The 18,434-nt window shown below is 31.6% G+C and overlaps 3 protein-coding genes across 3 annotated transcripts; 2 read left to right on the top strand and 1 right to left on the bottom strand.

The window, feature by feature from the left end:
- Positions 1 to 758: 758 nt before the first annotated feature.
- LOC25490183 (uncharacterized) lies at positions 759 to 3,040 on the bottom strand. The gene is made up of 3 exons (XM_013606659.3): positions 2,208 to 3,040; positions 1,607 to 1,951; positions 759 to 1,421 (listed from the first exon to the last, which is right to left on the bottom strand). The coding sequence occupies exons 1-3, from the start codon at positions 2,514 to 2,516 to the stop codon at positions 915 to 917; spliced, it is 1,161 nt and encodes a 386-aa protein (XP_013462113.1). The 5' UTR covers positions 2,517 to 3,040; the 3' UTR covers positions 759 to 914.
- Positions 3,041 to 7,767: 4,727 nt separating this feature from the next.
- Positions 7,768 to 8,794, top strand: LOC25490182 (transcription repressor OFP7). Its single transcript, XM_013606658.3, has one exon. It carries the CDS (start codon positions 7,821 to 7,823, stop codon positions 8,673 to 8,675), a length of 855 nt encoding a protein of 284 aa, XP_013462112.1. The 5' UTR covers positions 7,768 to 7,820; the 3' UTR covers positions 8,676 to 8,794.
- A 2,266-nt stretch (positions 8,795 to 11,060) lies between these two features.
- LOC112420296 (protein FAR1-RELATED SEQUENCE 5-like) lies at positions 11,061 to 13,157 on the top strand. The gene has a single exon (XM_024779089.2). The coding sequence runs from the start codon at positions 11,061 to 11,063 to the stop codon at positions 13,155 to 13,157; it is 2,097 nt and encodes a 698-aa protein (XP_024634857.2).
- The last annotated feature ends 5,277 nt before the right edge of the window (positions 13,158 to 18,434 follow it).

Raw genomic sequence — 18,434 nt, 5'->3', positions numbered from 1 at the left:
TCTCTCTATCACACACTCACCCCAAAGTAGTATTTAAGTCATAGTGGCAAAAGTGGTTAGGTCTAATGGGGTTGGCACATAGCATCTCAAGTGGGTAGGAACTTATCCACCCAAAATCACTTTGACTGTAGTACACATAAATAAAAAAAATAAAAAAATAAAAACCAGTGTCTACTCCGTCCTAATGTGTGCTTCCTCACAAAAATATAGATTTGTTCCATCCTAACATACAATTTTTTAGGCTTCTTAAAAATGTGGGATGTATATAGTTGTTTTCTCGCAAGTGTGAGGGGGAACTCGCATGCGAGACATGAAAGCTTTCTTTGACAAGGTCGATATTCGAGCTTATAACATAACAAGTAATTTATAGTTTATAAGCTTATATGATCAAAATAAATCTGTTTGATTAAAAATTTTAATGTGATATTTTACCCATGTTTCGTGTCCAATGAAGTTGGCTTGCAAAATTGAAGCAATACACAGCTCGAAATCTGGTAAAGAAGGTCTAGATTGAAAGAAAATCATTAAGTAAAGTATTGTAATTATTTATTAATTTAAAATTTGTGAGCTTTAATAGTTTGTTTACTCCATTATTAATCTTTTTTTTAGACTCTTCTTGCACTTTTTGTATATCTTGTTCTTTACTCGTCCATTACATATCTCAGTTTTCTTATTTTCTATCCATCCTTATTCTCCCAAGGCATGGAATCATGGTTTTTGTTTTCAGTAAAAAAAAAAAAAAAAAAAAGTACTTTATGTCAAGTAAAAATTCTTCTTCAAGAAGATAAATTTTTGACCTTCCAAGTATAGGACAATGTACAAAAACTTTTGATTCACCTATACTTGTCTATATTTTATGTACACTTCCTACAGATTGAGGAGTTGAGAGAAGCTGAATCAAAATCCTAACTCATTCACACTGTATGCTCTGCAACATCATGTTGTTCTCTCTCATGATCTGAGGGAGGAAGGAAACAATCCATAGACAATCCAAAAATGTTAAAATCAACTTCTTCAATACTCCATATTTCCTCAATCATTTGTTTGTGATTATGTGCCGCGCCGTACCTATAAAGCGTGGAAATTGTCTTCCCACCATGAGCTATGTTAATGCCACCAACACATTTATAATCATCAATAGTAGACTCAATGTTTGTTTCCCAAATTACGGAGTCTTTTCCTTTAACTGTCTTCATTCTCACCAACTTAGTGTCCTCAAATTTGACAAGTAGTCCTGTGCGTTGGCTAAAGTAGCCCAATATTGTGTGCATTACAATTTCAGTATTGGAGGTACTTTGTGCTTGGAGGATGTGTTGTTCTGTTTGTAATTTTAGTATGAAACACAAATCATTGTTAATTTCGTTCTCCCCTACACATTCAGCATCTAGGAACAAGTTAGCTATACACCTTGGATCCAACCCCTGATAATAGTTAACAAGCCAACAGTTAAAACAAATCACAAACAACTGAATTTACTAGCAACTTTTTACTCTATATTAACCTTAAGCTAAATCCTAACTGATAGACACAACACAATATATACTATAGTAGTTTCATAATTCATAAATAAACAAATAAATGGAATATGCATATTGAATATTGTTACCTGGAAGAAACGACGAAGGGGTCTAGGAGGGCCTCTGTTAGACTGAAAAGGTTGAGAAGAGGATTGGTTCCAGGATACTTTGCCATTACTACCAGCAGTTATTTTAAAACCAGAGACTACCAATTCCAAGCACCATAAATCTGGATTGTTTTGCCATAGCACGAAACCTCCTACTTCAGCTTTGCCTCTTGAATGAACGCTGTTATCATCGGCACCATGACGCATCTCTGAACCATGTATTCTAACTTCTCCCATTGCATACATGTTTTGCAATGAATTCAATGCACCTTGTCCACCGGTTGCTGCCACATATTGTTGCACTATGTATTTCCCAATTGAATCTCTCTGCCCAAACATTTCAATGAAAACTATATATCATTAACTAATTAATTGAAGTGCATCTTGTAGCGTAATTCCGGATACTAACATTTTCCGCTCGATCCTAATAAATTAACCACTAGCATTTTCTTATAAAAAAATAAAATTGAACTATATATGTCATACAAATAGGCACCATATGCATCATTTACAATATATACATATTATACGTTTAACATTTGAAAAAAGAAGAAAAAAATGTAGATATATAGTGAATGCTTACGACGGAACAATCTCGAATGGGCCGAGTCAAAGTATGATCAGATTGAACCTGAAGAGGAATAAGAGGAGCACCCACAAGCTTAAGCAATGCGGTGAATTCATTATTTGAAGGTGCAGATAGACCAGATGACTTATCAGCAACTTGAGCATTATTCATTAGAGTTTTCAAGTTCTGCCAACGATTGAAACCAGTGGTGCCCATATTGGTCAACATTTCCTCTGGAATAGGAACCTCCAGAACCGTATCCAACCCATCTGCCTTGTCAAAATTAGGACACAACTTTCTCATGGCTTGTCTTTGAAGTAACATATATGAAGCCAGATTATCTTTTTCACGTACTTAAATATTAGTTGGAGACACTAACATAAAAATGACAAGAAATCGAAAGGAAAAAATTATATCAAGAAAGAGATAGGGAAAAAAAAAAAAACTTCTTTTATGATAAAGAAAGTCTCTTTCCTCGTCTCTTTCTGCGTATCCCCCTTGCCTCAACGGACTTGGGGATGATAAGTTTGTTATCCAGGAATCAAACGTTTTTATGTTCGTAGAATTATTATATCCCCAAGTGATGAGAGGAGAAGATGACAATTAAATCGATTGATAACAAAACAAGAAAGAGAGAAGGAAAAAAAATCTCTTTACAAAGAGTCTCCTCCCTCCCTCTCTCTTTCTAGATACCTCTTTGCCTCAACTGGCTTGGAGATGATAAGTTTGTTCTTAGAGAATCAAATGTTTTTATGTTTGTAAAATTATTATGCCCTCTAGTGATGAGAGGGGAAGCAAAACACATACATGACCAACCCTTGAGTTTTCTTTTCTAGGCGTTCCTTGCCCGTAGGTGTAGGTGTGAGTTTCCTTTAGCTGCATTATTATTAATTTATTACTATTACTATTAAATGGCTTTTTCTTTTCTTTTTTTATGGGGAAATTATAGGATGCATGCATTTAGAAAGGTTGATATGTTTTCCATCTCTCTTTCTAATTTACTGTTTTTTTTTTTTTTTTTTTTGTATCATGAATATATCTTTAAATAATATGTAAACTACCTCTATTCTATTTCAAAAAAAGGAAGTAAAATCCTCGGTTTTTTTATATTCTTTTTTAAAAAAATATGATTGAAACTGCTTATGAAAAAAGTTGTTGAAACTATGGATTTTATTTCTATAGTGAAAAACGTGTGACTTTTTTTAAACATGCATTGATGAAACAATTTAATTTAGGCAAGTTGATTCAGGAGCAAAATAGAGTTTTAAAAAATCATTGATTTATCTATTTACCTCACGTAGGCAAAACCATATGGTCATTATTGTGTCAACCCTGATTGATTAAAAATAAATAAAAGGAAGGACAAAAAAAACTGAGTACATATATGTTACTAACAAAAAATTAAGTGTGTGTGGGTCTACCTTGTGTATCATAGGAAGGGAATGGTAGGGTTGGGCAATCAACATCAGATAAAGAACGCGGATAGATAAGAACTTGTAGTGCAAAAGCCAAGGATTTGCCTTGTTCATCTGGATTTAGTGCTTGTTTCGAAATGTTTATCGGGTCTGCAGGAAGAAACTGTTGTAACTTTGCTATTTTTTGAAAACTACAAAAATGTCTTTAAATTAATTAAACATACATTTGACTTGTTTTCCAAGTTTATTCAATAATATTATTGAGATCATCCGAGTTTTCAAAAAAGAAAAAAAAAAAAATTATTGAGATCATAAAATATTGTAAAGACGTATGAAATGATGGAGTGTGGATTCGATAAGTCCATGTTCAAACTTGCAATTCTTCATTTCTTATCACTTGGATTATGCCAGTTTTACTACTATATACTCTTTGATACTAGATAACAATAAAATGTCATGTGTTTAAATTAACTTATTTATTCGATTTTTTTTTATTTTTTTTTACATATTCTGCAAAAACAAAATCTCTTTAAAAACAATATTTGAACCAACAATGTTGAAACACAAAAAAACAAATAAAACAATGTTGAACAAGTTGGTAACTTGACTCTCCTCGTAAAAAGAATTTCAGTTCAATTCTTAGAGTCATCCATTTGGTATTTTGGTTATATTTATATTGTTATTGTAATCAAGTTAACCGTCGGGTCAATAGTCAAGAATAGTTAAACCTTTCTTCTAATAAAATAAATTATAGTCAGTATTTTTCGTAATAACCAAGTTAACGTCAAGATTTGATATTTCTTCTAATTATATGAACTATAGTAAGTTTTTTTTTTTTTTTTTAGGTAAAGAGTAAGATTTTCTTAGTAACCAAATTAATTTCAGGGTTACTAGTGCTTTTCACCCCTGTTATATAGATCATTTATGGCTTTCATCCTTATAAAATTTTCGGTTTGATTTGCATCCTTATAAAACTTTTTTTTTTTTTTCCAGAAAACATCATTCCTCCATCCAACTCATCATATGCGCATATGTGGCGCTGACTTGGTTTTTTTTAATTTTTATATATTTTTAAATGTTTAATACATGCTTTGGTCCCTTAACTTATTTTCGGATTTCATTTTGGTCCCCTAACTATAAAGTGTCTCAATTTGGTCCTTTATGTCTTCTATCGTTACCTCTTTTGGTCCTCTCCGTTAGTTTGTTTTCAAAAAAAGTTAACCCTTGTCCACATGTCATTTAAGATTGGTGATCAAGGGCTATATTTGAAAAGTACACAAGTATACAATAGGCTCACAACATATAATCATTTCTATTCTTCTTGATTTTCCTAAAATTATAAATTTAAAATCACCATCAATCTTCATCTATTTATATATTTTTGAAATAATTTGTATCTAGATTTTTAAAAATTAAAATATTTTTCAGAATTTTGTAGAAAAAAATTTGACCTTTTTTTTTAAATTTCGTAAAAAAATTATTTTTTTCAGGAATAATTTTTTTTCATATTTTATAAAAATCTGAATTTTTTATATATTTTTCAAAATTAAAATTTTTTTCCAGAATTTTGTAGAAAAAATTAAAAAAAATATGACCTTTTTTATAACCTTTTTAAATTAAAATATTTTCCATAAATTTGTATCTAGATTTATTATATATTTTTTAAAAAATTTGTATCCAAATTTTTTTCAAATTTTTAAATCTTGGAAAAGATTTTATAAAAATTTTGGAATATTTTTATTTTCTAATTTTAAAATATGAATTTTTTATATATTTTTCTAGATTTTAAAAATTAAAATATTTTCCGTAATTTTGTAGAAAAAATTTAAAAAAAAAAAAATCTGACCATTTTTAAAAATTTCGTAAAAAAAAAATTTAATTTTGAAAATGAATTTTTTAATATATTTTTGCTTCAAAAAAATTAGGTGTTAATCATTCACCGTAGGCTACAATACATCTACATGATCCAACGATTTCTATTTGAAAAATAGATCAAACAGTTAAAATGTAACGGATAAGACCAAAAGAGGTAACGACAAAAGACATACGGGACTAAATTGAGACACTTTATAGTTAGGGGACCAAAATGAAATCCGAAAATAAGTTAAGGGACCAAAGCATGTATTAAGCCTATTTTTAAATGTCCACATCAGATTTTATTTTATAAAATATCTGAAAATTAATTTTCAAAAACAAAAAAATCCAAAAAATCAGAAAAATACTCAGGTAAAAAAATCTAAAAATCGAAGAAAAAAAATCAAATATTAAAAAATAAAAAAAAATATTCGGTTTTTTCGAAAGATTCTGGAGTTAAAATTAGAAAAAATAAATTCAAAATTTAAAAAGAAAAGTCAGATTTTTGCAAAAAAAATTCTGGAAAATATTTTATTTTTAAAAATCTGGATCGAAATTTTTATAAAATTTAGAAAAAATTCAGATTTTTTTCCAAATTTTTATAAAATCTTTTTTGAAATTAAAAACTTAGAAAAAAATCATTTTTTTTACGAAATTTTCAAAATTAAAGAAGTTCATTTTTTAAACAAAAAATATAAAATTTGGAAAATATTTTTTCGGAATAATTTTTTTTCTGAATTTAAAAAAAAAGTTCCTGAATTTTTTTATTTTCAAAAATTATTTTTTATTTCTAAATTAATATAAATAAATTTACATTATAACTTTTTTAAAAAAAAAAAAGTAGGCACAATTGTCACGTGTACCCTGAAAAAATAAAAGTAATTATACAGTTAGCACGCCACATAAGCATTTATGCACAGTCAGCATGCCACACAACGTATCACGTCAGCAAATATGCATAGTCATATGGGGGAGGGGTGTTTTTCGGAAGAAAAAAAAGTTTTACAATGATGTAAATCAAATCAAAAAATTTATAGAGGCGAAAATCATAAATGACATATATTACAAGGATGAAAAACACTATTAACCCTTAGTTCATCGGTCACAAAGGATCCAAGTCTTAAGGATACTTTAGTGTGCTTATTGAAAGGCAAATTTCCTAATTACCATGAATAGAAAGATTTTTTTTTTTATTTTATAAAAAACCATGCATATTATAAGCCCATATGCAATGCGTGATGCAAAAAATAAATAAAGCTATATATCCCCATTGCATCAAAGTGTAAGTAATTTCTTAAAAATAATTGTTGTGACGGGATCTGGATAGAGACGGATTCATTCTTGCGGTTGGGGGATATGTTGTGTGTTGAACTTGTCAACAAATTGCTGGACTTTTATTTATCTACTACTTTCGTCCCTAATTATAAGACTATTTTGAGAATTTTTTTGTCCTTTTTATAAGACTCATTTGCTATTTCCAACTACATTAATTATTTCTTTACATACATGCCCCTATTAATTATACATTTTTTTCTTCAATCAACAATAAATAACATGTTGAAAACATAAATTATCTCTCTCTTAAAGAATAAAATTGTAAAAACAATACTAATTACAAACATATTTAATACAAAAATCCACTATCTTAATTCCCTTTATTTTTTCAAAAGGGCCCTATAATTAAGGACGAAGGTAGTAATATTCAATCACATTTTGCAAAATATTCAATTGTCTTTGAGAAAGTGTAGAAACCTTATGATTAAACGTGGAATTCTTGCAATTATGTGCGTGTCCTATTCAATGTGTAAAATACTTCTTCCGTCTCTAAATAATAATCGTTTAAGGTTGATGTACGGTTATTAAGAAAATGATTAATTGTATTGATTTTGATGGTAAAATTAGTACCATTTATTAAAACAGCCTTATTAATTATAGTTAGTGGAGTAGTTAAGTTGAATAAAGTTCAATAAATAAGGATATTATAATGTAAAAAATAATAAATGCTGCATTGGTATTCTAAAGTCACAATTATCTTAAGAAAAAAATAAAAATAAAAATAAAGAGACAATTATTATTATACGGAGGGAGTATGTAACTGATCAACCAAATTCACGGTCATTTCGAATAGAGCCTCTTGAATTGAATGACCCCTTGAGATACGAATCACACATTCACTCACTCGGATTCAGTCATTCTTTCTATATATCACCTTGGTCCTACTTTCTTTTGTCCTTATTATTTCCTTGCCGGCCTTAAATTAATTTCTTACATTGCATTTCCCATTATAAATAACACCACATTAACTTTTAATTATATTGCACCACATCAATTTTCTTTCTTATAGTTTCACAGCCACACTATGTCTAAACGCTTTAAGATGAAATTTACAATCCCTTCTTTTCAAATGTGTCGCTCCAATGACCTTTCCTCTTTCCCCGGGAATCCAGGCCCTGCCATATACCGTCTTTCTCCTGTCAACTCCAAAGCACATGACATAGGGTATCCAAACCTTCCTGCTTTGTCGCCGGAACACCAATGCAGTGTGTCATCAAAGGTCAAGAAAGTGAAATCCAAAGGCCGGAAAAGTACATCCGACGTTCCTTCAAGAAGAAGTGAGTTTCTAATTGATAAAATCAATGAAGAGGAAAGTGAATCGTTGATTTCTTGCTTAGCAAGATTCTCGGAAGACGAGAAGGTCCATTCGTCTAGTACTATGGACAGTAAAGTTAAGGCTATCTCAAATTTTAGTGATAAAAAGGAGAATAAAGATTTAACTAGCGCAAATAGAAGGACGCTAAGTCGTGTAAAGAAGGTTGAGAGAGTGAGGTTTCAAAGTATTACAGAGAATCAAAGAGGAAAAGAAACGAAGGTTATGTCAAGTAGAATGGAAGAGAATCGAAGAGGAACCGAAACGAAGGTTATGTCAAGTAGAATGGAGGAGAAGGTAAAAGAAAGCTTTGCTTTGGTGAAAAAGTCAAAGGATCCTTACGAAGACTTCAAGAAATCAATGTTAGAGATGATAGAAGAGATGGAAATGTCTGAAGCCAAGGACTTGGAGCAACTATTGCAGTGTTTTTTGGCTCTGAATTCTAGAGATTATCATGGAGTAATTGTGCGAGCTTTCATGGAGATTTGGCAACAAATGTTCGTTTGGAATCCTAAGTCGATTACAAATCTTCAAACAAGTGTTCAAACTAAGGATGTGGAATTGTAGATTACAAAGAATTTTAGCAATTTTGTTTGTCTTTTCCTTTTGATATCTTGTGTGTGTGAGATATAGACTTGTATGGTATGCATTGGTATATTGGATTGTTTCTTGATGTTTTATCTGGACATTATTTTTATTAAAAAACAGAAATCATGTCCTTTGGATATTTTTTAATATAAATATTAGATCATGTAATAAACAATATTTGCTTACATATTTGTATTAGAGTTGTCTATGATATTTTCTACTTTCATTTTTTCCACTTAATTTATTTTGGAAAGGATTCTCAAATGACCTTATTTGCATGTAGAGCATCATCAACAGAAGTCTTGGAGAGTCTTAAGTTCAAAAAGTGTGTCCTTCAGTTCACCATTGAAGAAAAATTATGTGACAAAAAGTTGCAAGGATATGGTTGATTGCTAAAGCAATTAATCTTAATAATATCTTGAGTAGATTGTGGGACTATCGTGGATTTTTAGTACTTGCACTAGTAAAGCAAAAGATAAATAATGAATTGTCTTAGGTCTATTTGGGAGATTGGAGGGGAAGAGAGATCTTGGGAAGAGGCACCGAAAGGAATAGAGCAGAGAACATGAAGGGAAGAGACTTTAGGGGTTCAATTCCTTTAACATGAGGAACTTAAAAAATATATTAGAAGAATATTTTAGAGGGTTTAGATAAATTCTCTAAACTTGAGGTATATTACGGTATTATTAAAATAAAAAATATATAAATATAATCCTTCAATTACCATTATCTACAAACCTTCTCTCTCAAAAAAGATAGAAGATCTCTCTCCCATCTCCTCCCTTCCAATATAAAATAAAATTTCAAAATATAAATTTTAAAAGTTGCAATGGTTATTAATTGCGGTAGAGGTGACATGGTCACTTACTCAAATACCATGAAGGACCTTTTTTTTATTAGTTGCAATGGTTTGCATGTGTGTATCGGGCAAAGGCTAGGGTGGGAGGCCTCTTTAGGTCTCCTACGGTAAGTGACTTGAACTTTTTTTTTTTTTTGTTCTTTTGCAAAATAAATGCCAACAATTAGATATGTATGACGAGAAAGTCTTCTTTGGATACAAGCCCAACACATCATATTTGGGCACAACCAATAAAACCATGACAACTCATAAAAGCTAAAATTTTGTTCTTTTTTTATTTTCTGATAAAAAAATAAGGCTTAATTACACCACGGGTCCTTTATGTTTGACGTTTGTAACAGATAGGTCCTTTAAGTTTGTTTTGTAACAGATAGGTCCTTTAACTTTGTAACAGTGTACAACTAAGTCCTTCCGTTAACTCACCGTCAAAAAAACGCTGACGTGGTTGTGAAGTCTGTGATGTGGCATGCCAAGGCAAAAACATATTATTAATTGGAAAATGTTATGATTATTTTTGAAGATTGTTGATGTAACTTGCATGTTGTTGGCTTGCAACAATAAGCTTGATATTTAATCAAGTAAAGTGAACAATCCTTGTAACATGTTGTTTTTTTTAGTTTAATTTAAGCGTGCAATCATGTTAGACGATCAAACATTGTTGAGTGTAACATTAATGTAATGTGTTAAGTGTTTTGTTTTAAGAAAATAAATGTTTTGTTAACGGAAGGACTTAGTTGCACAGTGTTACAAAGTTAAAGGACCTATCTGTTACAAAACAAACTTAAAGGACCTATCTGTTATAAACGTCAAACTTAAAGGACATGTGGTGTAATTAAGCCAAAAAATAATCTTTTATTACTTTGGGATCATAACCCATCACTTATCCCGCCCTTTTTGTTACCGTGTATATCATCACCTCTCATCCATTTTTCCTCCATAGTTTAATTTCAGTAACAAGCTAATTTCAATGGCTTTTTTTTTTTCCGATTTCTTTCTCTGATTATTCCATCCATAAGTTGTAACAAGCTATTTCACTTGCTGGTCTCCCTTTCAACATCAACTCATTCCCATTTTCTATATTTTCATTGTTCATCATGTAAGAACTTCTTTTTCCTTTTTCATTCCTCCATATGTCACTTATTTATTGTGTGAAAATTATTTGTCTTATGATTTTGTAGAAGAAGCTCCATGTTACTCAATAAGTTATATTATTTTTTTAATAATTTTTTTTTTCATCTAAAGATGGTTATAACATTTTAATGCCTTTACATGTAGTTACTTGATCGATTCAAATTATCATTATCAAATTTGTATGTAGATAATTTATTTTGAAAGTTGTTTTGTTTTTGGATAGAACATGTTATTATGGATCAAATTAAAACGGCAGTACAGAGGCATTTTTAATATACATGTTATTTATGTTCAATTAAATGATGACTTTGGTCTGTTTATGTTAGTTATCACTCAATGACTCACTTGCATCTATAATTATTTGTAGAATACATATGGAGGGTTCTGAATGTCAAGCAGTTGAAATTGACAAGCCCAGAGATATTTTTCTTGGTCAAGTTGTGCAGAGCAAGGATGAAGCTTATAACTTATACCAAGAACATGGCTTCAAGATGGGTTTTAGTGTAAGAAAAGGGAAGGAATTGTACTATGATAATGATAAAAAGAACACACGTTTGAAAGATTATTATTGTTCCAAACAAGGGTTTAAGAACAATGAACCAGAAGGAGAAATCGTAGGTGAAGTTGCTTATCAAAGGGCTGATTCAAGGACAAATTGTAAAGCAATGGTGCGATTTAATGTTAGCAAGGATGGAGAATGGCGAATTACTAAGTTGATAATGGATCACAACCATGCTTTGGTGCCGCTCGAGCAAAGACATTTGTTACGCTCTATGAGAAAAGTATCAGAAACCAAAGGAGGTCTCATAAAGTCTATGGTTAACGCTGGTATGAAAGTTACTCATGTTTGGAGTTATTTAGGAAAAGAGGTTGGTGGATTTGATAAGCTTGGCATGACAATGAAAGATGTGCATAATTTTGTCTACACTGAAAAGAGTAAATTAATTAAAGGTGGAGATGCCCAATCTTTAATCAATCACTTGCAAAATAGACAAGCACAAGATGCCATGTTCTACTATAGTGTGCAGTTAGACCAAGAATCACGTTTAACCAATGTGTTTTGGAGAGATGGTAAATCCAAAGTTGATTATGATTGTTTTGGAGATGTTGTGGTTTTTGATACCACTTACCGTACTAATACATATGATTTGATATGTGCTCCTTTTGTTGGGGTAAATCATCATTTGCAAAATGTTATGTTTGGTTGTGCTTTGTTATCTGATGAAACTTCTGTTTCTTTTAATTGGCTATTTAAAGTGTTTTTGGAGAGCATGGGAAATAGACAACCAAAAACATTTTTTACAGATCAAGATGGAGCCATGGCCAAAGCAATCGGAGACGTAATGCCAAATACATGTCACCGTTTATGCTTATGGCATATATCTAAGAATGCACCTTCTCATTTTGGTGATCTTAAATCTGATCAAAAGTTTCAAGGTTTGTTTTGGAAATGCATGTCAGGCTGTGATTCAAAAGAAGAGTTTGAAAGCACTTGGAGTTATATGATTAATGAGTACAAGCTTCAAAATCACAAGTGGTTGAAAAGCATGTATAAAATTCGCCATAAATGGAGCACTGCATATAGCAAGGATGTGTTCTCTGCTGATATCAAGTCATCTCAAAGAAGTGAGAGTACAAATAGTGTTTTAAGTGCGATTGCCGGAGCAACAACCAGTCTCAGTCATTTCTTATTAGCATTTGAAAAAATGGTAAACAAGTGGCGACAATTAGAGACTGAAAAGGAATTCAAAAATAGCCAAAGTATGCCTCCCCGCATCATTAATATCAGTGAGACTTTGAGACAAGCATCTATGATATACACTCACAAGACTTTCAAACTTTTTTTGAATGAGTATCTTGCTGAAACGGGTGGAAGTACTTCTAAAGACATTGGAGAATCTGATAATTTGTCATATCATGAAGTGAGTTCAAATCATATGCCTAATAAGAAACATATGGTAGTATTTGACTCCTCTGCTGCAAAGATCAGTTGTAGTTGTCGAAAGTTTGATTCAATGGGCATTCTTTGTAGTCATGCTTTGCGAATTTACAACATCAAAGGTATATTAAAAATACCTGACCAATACTTTCTGAGAAGATGGTCAAAAAAAGCAAGGGCTGTGATTTATGATCACATAGATGAGAGTTCAAAAGAAAATTCTATCTCAGAAAATGCAATGAACAATGGTGGTGATTCCATGATCCTTTATCGCAATGCTATTATGAAGTTTTTTTATAATCTAGTTTTGGATAGCCAGGAACACAAAGAAACTCAACAAATCATGTGGAAATTGGTTTATGGTGGAGTTAAGAGTGTGCACCAATGCATCAATGAGCTCAATTTGATTTCAAAAGCAACAACTAGTGAGAAAAAATTCACTCAAAATGAGGATAGTGATCACATTGCAATTTATAATCCTCGCCGCGCAAAAATTAAAGGAATGTCTAATACTCATGAAAGGGCATTTTGAAAAAAGAAAAGGATCAACAACAAAAGAAAAGCAACATAAAAGTGAGTTTCTTGATTATTTTTTAAGTATACTTTCATCATTTATTGAACATGTTTAATATTTTGTTCTGTTAATATTTTTTATCACATAGAAAAAAAAAAAAGATAGCTTTTGTTCCATTAGTTCTTCCATGGATGGGCCTTCTAATATTCTCAATAACATGGACAACACTTCTAATGTTCCTTCTACTTCTTTTGGTGCACCTTTAGAGGTTTATAATTTATCTCAATTTCTTGATAACTTTGAAGTTATGAATGATTTCATTGTGGCTAATAACCTTCTTTTACATAATTTAATAGGGTTATAATTCCTCAAGTTGGGGTTTAAATACTCCATCCATTCCATTTACTAAGATCTTACAAGGAATTGGCACATGTAACTCATTGATTCAGGTATCTATGTATGTAGATAATCAAAAGATAACTTCATTCAAAACTTAAACATGTCTGCTTGCTCAAGTATTCAATTATATTGTATGCAGGAATCTCCAAGTGGTGCTTTCCAAGATAGCCAAGAACATAAAAGAAGTTAGAGAGAAGTTGAAATGGGCTACTGGTTTTTTGTATGCAATAGAAGATTATAGCCTAATTTTGGTTTTAGTTATGCAATACTTCTGGTTTAAGAGATGCTGAAAGCTCAACATTGGTGGTTTTGCTTATGAAGTGGCCCGCTTCTAGATTATGTCGTGAATAGCTTTTGTTTAGCATTTCTTTTGGGGTACAAATTATAGCTCTTATTTTGCTCTTGTGCTCAAGTTCATGTATCAGTTTATGCCACATTAATATGAGCAACATGAAACAAGCTAAATCTATATTTTGGTTGTAACATATTGAAATAGAGCTGTAATATATCAGTTTATATATCAATTTAGCTTTCTCTTAAACTAGTAGCTATTTTACTTGTTTTTGAATCTTATAGCACATTATAGTTGTTGTGTCTTATATCAACAAGCTCAATAGTTCAACATCCCAAAATTAAACATTCTGATACAAACACAATCGGTTAAAAACTCAACACATAAATAAACAACAAAAGCAATAAGGGAACCACAATGATAAAACATAATACTTCCATTGATGGACAAAACTCTTCAAGAGAAGAACAAAGGGATCTAGAATTGATTCAATCTTACAATTACAAGAAATGGGCATAACAATAAGGACTGCTACAGAGTAAGGAAATACTAAGATCCAATTTAATTCTCAACCATATTGAAAATAATCATAACCTAAATCCCCAAAATCCCAACCCAGACTCCATAAAAGACATGGTTTAAGTCTTGAGTTCTTCCACAATCTCATCAGAACGTGGTGCTTTGTTGTGCGGTTATCACAGCGGATGGAGAAGACGAGCCAGTGCAGCGCGCGATGGACTTAAGGTCGAAGTAGTGGAAGCACAACAAAGTTCGCAGGCGGAGATCACAGGTGGCCACAAAGTTGGAAGAGAGAAAAACAATTAATGGGTTTATTTTATTTTATTTTATATAGAAAATATATGATAGTCACGGATTAATCTTGAAAGTACAACCATTTTCTTTTTTCATTTTGCAACAGTATATCTTATGAGCTGACATAATTTAATTGGATGTGCCCAAATATGATGTGTTGGGCTTGTATCCAAGGAAGACTTTCTCATGTATGACAATGAATTGATGGCTGTGATCTTTGGTGGACTATGGCCCACTGATCTTTGAATATTGTTTTTATAAAAGGCAATATAAGTTGGAATTATTATAGTTAGAAAAGGGTGCTTTCGGAATTGTCTCTCGAAGTCCCCGGAACGGTTATTTTCAAAGGCTTTATATTTATTTTTTTTACAATTGCTATCATAGTTTTAAAACTCAGAGTTTCAATAGAACAATACCAAGTATTACAAGTGCCAAAACTCTGCTGAAATTGTTCTGCATTCAAAAGTTCACTTAGAATTTCTTATCAACTTTCATATCTTAAAAATTCTAGAATCTTAAGAGTCTGTATCTAATTTGTATTGTGAACACACTGATTGTATATCAAGTGTTCAACCTCAAACATTTTTCTTTGTAATTCTGTTTGAATTTAGAAGTCTTTTGCAGTTGTGCTTGAGCATTTGAAGTCTCTTGCTAAGTTTAGCAGTGAGAAATTGTAATCAGATATTACTTTTTAGTGAACTCTCCTTGGAAGTGCAAGGGGGACATGACTGACTTTCAGTTTGTGGAAGGAACCTGTATAAATTGCTTTGTGTCTTTCTTCTCTCTCTCTGTTTATCCGCTGCAGGTAGTTATGAACATCACTTCAGAAGTAGAACTCTATCTGCTTCTGATCAGTGTTTTCAGCTTAGGAGAAAAAGAATAAAAAGTCAACACAATTCAACCCCCCCTTCTTGTGTTTTTCTCACCTTCAATTTATACTTATTTTTTAATTATCTCAATTATACCCTCAAACAACTTTTTCTATAATAAAGATTTTTTTTTTTAAAGAACTATAATAAAGATTGATCAAGCTTCTCTAACGACTCTTTGATACGTTGGCATCTCTACAATGTCGTTTTTCTACCTTTATATAAATGAATGAAGACTTAAAGATACGTAGAGACTCTGCAATATTTTACTTGTGCCAAAACTCTGTCAAAATAATTGCGCATCAAAACACTTAGTTTCATATCTTAAAAATTCTTAAGTAATAGAGTATGAACTGGTTTGTATTGTGAACACCAGTTAAGTGTTCAACCAACCATTTTCTTCCAAGAAATTTTTATTAGATTATTGCTTTCCACCATATATGTTATTATAACATAATAATTTGTCAAAATTGATGGGTATTAAGTGACTAAAAATCAATTAAATATAATAAAATATTGATCATTTAAATTGAAATACTATGTTAATTAAAAAAAATTGGAACTAAGGATGCTACACTTTGGGATATATATATATCCGTTGACACCAGGTGTCAACGGATTCATTGACACCAAATTACAACCGTCAATTTTTTTAATCAAATGCTAATAATTATTTTTTAAATTGACTCAGGGTGCATATCTTTATTATTGATCGTACTGTATTATTCTTTTTAGTTAACACAAAAACTCAATTTGATTGATAAAAAAAAAAAATCAATTTGAAAGCACCATCACATCGTGTGATGCTCCTTCTTTGCTTCCTAAAAATTTGATGTTCTCCAACGCATCCACCTTTTGGTTAGTACCCGATATATGGATTGCAAATTTTTTGAGATCAATCCCAATTAGAGGAAACTAGTGAAACTAGGGTATTTTAGATGAGTTTTCAACATTTGAAAGGATTTTAGGTGTGGAAATTGAGGGTTTGAAATTGAAACAGGTGAGAAGAAACATTATTTTATAGAATCTGATTTTGAATTTTAGAATATAGTTTGAATTGATCACATAGAAAACCCTTTAAATTGAGAAGAAATGATTTCATCAAACTTTGGTGTGTTGATGGTAGATTGAGTATAAAAGATGAGTTGCAATCAAATGGGTTACGGGAGGGAGAATATCATACGAATTAATTTCACTAATAATTACAGACCATTGGATCAAACAAAATAAGTGGTTGAGATCTGGTGTCAACGAATCCGTTGACACCAGGTATCAACGGATTCTGACTCTCTATATATATACACACACATATGTGCAGTTTACTGTTTGAAGAATATTTTGTTTTAGTAATATTGTTTGAAGGATATTGATTATATGTAGTTCGATAATGATTTATATTAATTAGGCTAAAGTGCACTTTTCCCCCCCTATCTTTCAAAACGTTGCGATTTTGGCCCCCCATGTATGAAAACCACAATTTTGGCCCCCTATGTTTTAGCCCCATTGCAGTTTCAGTCCTTTTGGGCAATTTTGAATTGGTCAAAGCTGATATGTCATGCCATGTGTGTATATACTAATTTTCTTTTATTTTAAATGCCATGTATTAAATTACAAGAATTAAAAAAAATAAAAAATGAAAAACAAAAGAGACTTGGCACGTGAGAAGAAAAGCAATTGAATCAAAAGTTAGGGTTAACTTTGGGAGTGCGATTTTGGTCCCCTAAATTCGCATTATCTTCATCAATCAAAAATTCGACCAAATCCAACTCTTAATCACAACAAAATCGTTACCAAATTTGATTGTTCTTACCAAAAACGAAATCCAGATTGTAGGGTTGTTTTGCATTGCGAAAATGAAGTGGGTCGAAAATGGAAGCTCGAAGGTGAGTATGTGCTCGGAGAAGACGATTCAGTCGAAGACAGTAGCAGCGAAGACGAAGAAGGGTACAGAGAAGACGAGTTCTACATCTAAAGGAAACGTGGTTTATCAACAAAACGTGCTTAATGGAGGTGACAATAATGTTTCAAAGTAAGTGACCTTTTTGTCTGTTTTATACCTGAAAGCACATGCTTGTTGTTTGTTTGTGAATTGGTGGATGTATTGAAAATGTCAGTATGTATATAGTATGTACATACCGTATGTATATTGTGTATATAAATACATTATGTATATAGTTGAATACAGTATAATGCATGAGTACAAATACACTTTGAATTAATTAAATAATCATACAGCATTTATTGTTTCCTTTTAGGTCTTATGAGAACCACTATTTGAAGATAAGGTTTCACTACAAGGGTTACTTCATTTCTGACCCTGTGGTATCTTATAAGAAAGGTGAAATACATGAATATGGTGGTGAGTGGGACATTGATGAGGTGAACTTAAAAGATCTGGACAATCTGATCAGAGATATTGGGGTGGTAGGGGAGTACAAGTTGTGGTATAAATGTCCAGGTTTTGACATAGTTGATGGCCTAAGGTTGCTGAATAGTGATAGGGATGTGGTTAGGTTCATAAATGAGCATAGGAATGTATCAGGAGCTGAGTTTTATGTTGAAGCCAAAGATGTTGAAGTTGAAGATTGCAGGTATGATAGTGATGTTGAAGAGGTTGTTGTAGTTGACAAAGGCAAGCAACCAGCTGAGAGTGATGAAGGGGATGAATCTGATCCTGATTTCAATGGTGATGGTGATGAAGGAAATATTCCTGACTATGAAGTAGAAGATGAGGAGGGAAGTGTTGGTGATGTTTCAGTTGATGATAGTGACTTTGATGAAGACTTTGATTGGACTACTATTTTGCCTAACCAGACTTTGAACCCCACCCTTGCTAGTCAAGCAGATAACTCTAATCAAGCTGTACTTGGAGTTAAAGTGTCTAGGAACCCTAAAGTGACTGGTTTGGAAGACTTTGAAGAT

The sequence above is a fragment of the Medicago truncatula genome, chromosome 3 (genome assembly GCF_003473485.1).
Source record: "Medicago truncatula cultivar Jemalong A17 chromosome 3, MtrunA17r5.0-ANR, whole genome shotgun sequence".
NCBI classification, from domain to species: Eukaryota; Viridiplantae; Streptophyta; class Magnoliopsida; order Fabales; family Fabaceae; genus Medicago; species Medicago truncatula.
The sequence above is the reverse complement of the archived record's forward strand: the minus strand, read 5'-3'. Positions and strand labels throughout refer to the sequence as shown.